This window comes from Phascolarctos cinereus, unplaced genomic scaffold (assembly GCF_003287225.1).
Source record: "Phascolarctos cinereus isolate Bilbo 61053 unplaced genomic scaffold, phaCin_HiC Scaffold_102;HRSCAF=645, whole genome shotgun sequence".
Taxonomy (NCBI): Eukaryota; Metazoa; Chordata; class Mammalia; order Diprotodontia; family Phascolarctidae; genus Phascolarctos; species Phascolarctos cinereus.
This window is the reverse complement of record NW_027555190.1, coordinates 1-4,626: the sequence shown is the minus strand read 5'-3', so window position 1 is coordinate 4,626 and position 4,626 is coordinate 1. Positions and strand designations below refer to the sequence as shown.

The window sequence follows — 4,626 nt, the reverse complement described above, 5'->3', positions numbered from 1 at the left end:
TTTAGAGTTTCTCGTTCTGCTTTCATATCCCCCACCTTTCTCAGTATAGCCTCTCCATCTCCCCTTCCACATAGCCATCCCTTAAGCAGAAGAATAAAACAAGAGGGAAAGAAACGAGTTCAGGAAAACCAACCAACTCAGCATCAGAGATCTGCCTTCTGTGCAGATTCCATGTCAGTAGACTCCCAGCCCAGCATTAGGGGAAGAGAAGAATGTCCTCCTTGCTCATCTTTGGGGCCACGCTCGGACATGATCTTTTCACAACATTTAGTCTGGGATGTTGCTTAATCGCTCCATTTACATGGTTGTCTGTGGTGCTTGTTTATCTGGTACTGTTCCTTCATTTCTCTCACTTTGCCCCACTTCATATAAGTCTTGTCATGTGTATCTGTATACAACACACTTGTGCTTCCTTACAACATTCGAATACTTCATTGTGTCCATAAGCCACAGTTGGTTTCGCCATTCCCCTGCGGATGCTTCTCGCCTTTGTTTCTGGTTCTTTGCTGCCCAAATACTTTCCTGGTGGTGGGATTGGTATGACACTGAATAAGTAAGTGAATTTAGGTACTTTGGTCCCTTTGCTTCTGTTGGCTTGACATACCCATGAGCAATGAATCTATCTCCAATTGTTGAGATTTGTCTCTCTGTGGGAAGGATGTTTTGTAATGGTGTTCCTGGAGTTCCGCTGTGTGTCTTGCTAGGTATACTCCAGGTATTGTATGCGGACCACTGCTGTTTTCAATGGAATATCTCTATCTTATCTCTCTGCTGGATTTTCTTAGTTGATGTATGGAAATGCTGATGGTTTTCATGGGTTTCTTTTCGATCCTGCAATTTGGTTGAAGGCGTTGTTTTCACCGATTTCTTTTCGTTGACTCTCTAGGATTCTCCGGGTAAAGGTTGGTGTTTTCCTCGGTCTCATTGTGTCCTCTTTTTCCTTACAGGAGCTGGAAAGCGGGGTGGTGCACAAGACATCTGAGTGGCACAGGTAAGGCCCCCAAATGACTGGCAAAGAGAAAAGGAGGGAAGGAGGGGTCGAAAGCTAGAGCAGAGCGAGCACAAGTGACATTCCCTGGGAGACGGTGGTCAGTGGAGCCAGAAGCCTTGGGTGAGCATGTGCATAGATGGATCCAAACTGAAGCAGACCTCAGAGAACAGTTGAAGGTACTGAGGCCTGGGAGGGAAATGGTGTGCCCAGGGTCTCGCAGGGAGTGGATGTCAGCAAAGACTTTCAGCCAGGCCTCTGACTCTGTCCTTCGCACTGAGTCATGGTTGTGTTCAGGAGAACCCCTTCAGTTCCATTTCCTGGCCTCTGTTTGACTCCATCCTCCAGTGCCTATTCTCCAGCTTGACCTTGCCCTTTCTTTTTGTCATTGGCTAGTTCTTCCCAAGAAGGCTTTGTGGAAACAAGGCCAAAGCAGATGGGTTCCCTAGAGGCCCAGCTGGTTGGCCTGAGGCAGGAGCTAGTGGCCTTGAGCCAGAGCCAGGCTGAGGTGGAGAAAGAATCACACCTTGGGCCAGAGAAGATGGTGGCCCTGCGCAATGAGGTGAGTCCTCCCATCCCCGACTTAGGCCACCTGCATCTCTCCATCTAAATTGGGCTATGTCAGCCAAGGGAGGTACCACCCTCGAAGCTGTCCACTGGGCGCTTCCCATACATGTAGGCCTACTGGGTGGACTTTGTGATATGGACAGGACATTCCTCATCTGTTACCTGGGAGAATAACAGCCCCTAGAGGGTTCAATGAGATTATTAAGCAGTGGAGAAATGCCAGTCTCTTGGTTCACCAACCCTTCCCTGACACCAAGCTGGCATGTGCTGACCCCAGAACTCAGAGTGACTCTAGACACCCCAGGCCCCCTGTCCAGGCCCTCTTGCTTCCTCATTTCTGCTGGTGCTCAGGGCTTTGCTGAGCTCTTTCGTCTGGTGGCTTCTAGTGGAGTCTAAGGTCCCTGGCTGGATTCAGCAGGTCCTTCATTTGAAGCTAGGGGAGGTGCAGGCCCAGCTTCGTGACCTAGAGCACCGAATCCTGAGGTATGTGACAGAGGAGCAGGATAAGTGTGCGGGCAAAGCTGCTGCCATCTTGAGGCTGAGCCTTGTGAAGGAAGGAGTGACCAGCGGGGTGACAAAGGAGGTGAGGTCTGCCCCACTCGCTATCTTCCTGGCTGGGGTCACTGGTTTGCCCTGAGAGGAGGCTGCCAGGAGGGAGGGGGAAACCCTGGCAGACCAGGTAGCTCACTTGCCCGGCCCGCATGGACTGGGCCAGCCCTGCAGGTGGCCCATCCCCTGAATGGTGCTTGCCTGTCTTTTAGGAAGTACACCAGATCGTAGAGCAGGCACTGAAAAAGTACAGTGCAGATCGCATCGGGCTGGTGGATTATGCCCTGGAATCTTCAGGTAGGTGGCCTGCAGAAAGCCAGAGGGCTTGGGACAAAAGGGATTGGAAAATCAAGATGGACTTGAAGAGACAGGAGGAATTGACAAATGAAGATGCCCCTTATGGGCCGGGGCAGTTAGGAGGGCTGATGGCCAGGCAGCGCCCCTCACCTTGAGGGCTCCCTCAGGCCATCTCTGGGTCCTCCCAGCCCTCAGGTCTCCCCCACTCCTTTCCTGTTGCTCTTTCAGGGGCCAGCATCGTCAGCCGCCGCTCGTCACAGACCTATGGCATGAGGACGGAGTGGTCTGGCCATTTCACTCTTTTTGGCATCCCCTTGTGGCGCTATTTCCAGTCCCCAAGACTCATCCTCCAGGTAGCGCTGAACAAAGGTCCCCCAGCTTGCCTCTCTATGTCCCATGTCTCAGCGTCCTCTGTTGAGGCTGGGCTCCCAAGGCAGAGTGGCCCCACCACCAGGACCTGTTCCATCTGCTGCCTCCTTTCACCTGCCTTGTCTTGTGCCCACAGCCAGACGTCTACCCTGGCAACTGCTGGGCATTCAGGGGCCACCAGGGCTTCGTCGTGGTGCGCTTGTCTGCCCGCATCCAGCTCACTGCCATCACCTTGGAGCACGTGCCAAAAGCTCTGTCCCCAACCGCTGACATCCCCAGTGCCCCAAAGGACTTTGTCATCTTGGTGAGTACCTGAGCCTCCCAGCTCTCCTTTCTAGAGTGGCAGAAAGTGGTTTCTTCACAGCAGCATTGCCAGCTGAGGAATGCGACGGTGTGCCCATTTGACACGTGTGACATTGAGGCTGGTCTCCTGACTCCAGGCCCAGCCCTTCTGCTCCTCCCCCTCTTCTTCAAGAGGAACCAGGAAAGGACAATGACAGCAGCCAGAAGAGCCAAGATGACACTGCTACCACAAGGACATTTTCCACAGCAAGTTGCCTCCCTGGCCACGTGTGCCATGGTGGAGCTGGTCTGGGACGGTGACCACCATGCCCTACATAGTCACCACTCAGGGCAGAATTGGAACATCCACCTGAGGAGGATTTGAGAGAAAAGAGGGAGCCAGAGCAGAAGGTGACAAATGGAGGCAAGAGGGACACTTTAGGATCCCAATCCAGATACAGATGAAGAATTGAGGCTCACACACTTAGTGGCTTGTGCCAAGCCATTCAGAGGCTTAGGGGAAGAAGCTGAGAGGGAGGCCAAGGGCATGGAGGGCAAAGGCTCTGTCTATTGAGTTAGTGAGAGAGATGCTAGCAGATGAGGGGATCAAGGAAGGCAACCTCATGGTGGCTTTTGTTGGTTCTCCTATCCCCTCCCCAACTTATCCTGCTGCTACTGCATCCTCCAGCCTGTCCTCCTCCACCTCTTCCTCCTCCCCCACAGCCTCCCCACTCCTTTCCTTCCCTACATTGATTGGGATGCATGTGCTAACAGCATGCTATTTGTGCACAGGCCTGGCATCCATTCATCTGACCATCCATCCCCTCCCTTTGCTTTTCCTTCTGTACAGGGGCTAAATGAAGATTCTCAGGCAGACGGGGTGGCCCTCGGGCAGTTCACCTACGATAATGCTGGGGAGGCCATTCAGACCTTCCACTTGGAGGTATGCAGGGAGGCTCCCACAGCAGTCCGCCAGTGTCCCAGGAAGGCTGGTGATCTGGAAGGCAGGATCACTGGCCACAGGGCTGCTGTGGTTTTTCAGTGGCTGCAGTGGAAGCCAGGACCCCTTGGATCTGATAGGAAGCTGAGGGAAAACCTTGTGACTTAACTGAGCCACTGCTCTTTGAAGGAAGACTGGGGCACAAAGGCTGTGGGGGCAGGGCTTGCACCAAGGGATGTCAGGCCTTCCTGACCCCACTCTCTTCCCACAGGGCAACGACACAGCCCATACCAGCTGGTAGAGCTGCGAATCCTCAGCAACTGGGGTCACCCTGACTATACGTGCATTTACCGCTTCAGGGTCCATGGGAAGCCTGCCACTTAGCCCCGCCCCAGCCTGCTGCCTTCACCCCTTCCTCCTTCAGCCGCCACAAAGCAGCTCTCTCACCTCCTCCTCCCTGCCCCCGCTTAATCTCTTCTGCCCACTGTGCCTTCTGGGACAGAGACAAAACCTCCGTGGAGCCCTCTTGCCCACCAGGCCCACTCAGAGATGGAGAAGACAACCGGCTGGCCTTTGCTTCTCACAAGGCCAACAACCGGATTTGGGGGAAGTTTTAACCCAAGATCACCTGCAG

At 53.7% G+C, this 4,626-nt stretch overlaps 1 protein-coding gene across 1 annotated transcript; it reads left to right on the top strand.

Annotated features, from left to right (window-relative positions):
* Positions 1-1,545: 1,545 nt before the first annotated feature.
* LOC110204105 (SUN domain-containing protein 2-like) lies at positions 1,546-4,609 on the top strand. Its single transcript, XM_078150008.1, has 8 exons — positions 1,546-1,550; positions 1,907-2,138; positions 2,317-2,401; positions 2,630-2,754; positions 2,907-3,074; positions 3,903-3,995; positions 4,264-4,289; positions 4,417-4,609. Exons 1-8 carry the CDS (start codon positions 1,546-1,548, stop codon positions 4,607-4,609), a joined length of 927 nt encoding a protein of 308 aa, XP_078006134.1.
* The last annotated feature ends 17 nt before the right edge of the window (positions 4,610-4,626 follow it).

Coding starts and splice junctions, on each gene's coding strand:
- LOC110204105 (XM_078150008.1), top strand. Junction 3,996..4,263: donor TTCAGACCTTCCACTTGGAG/GTATGCAGGGAG, acceptor CTCTTCCCACAG/GGCAACGACACAGCCCATAC. Junction 4,290..4,416: donor GACACAGCCCATACCAGCTG/GTAGAGCTGCGA, acceptor TTCCTCCTTCAG/CCGCCACAAAGCAGCTCTCT.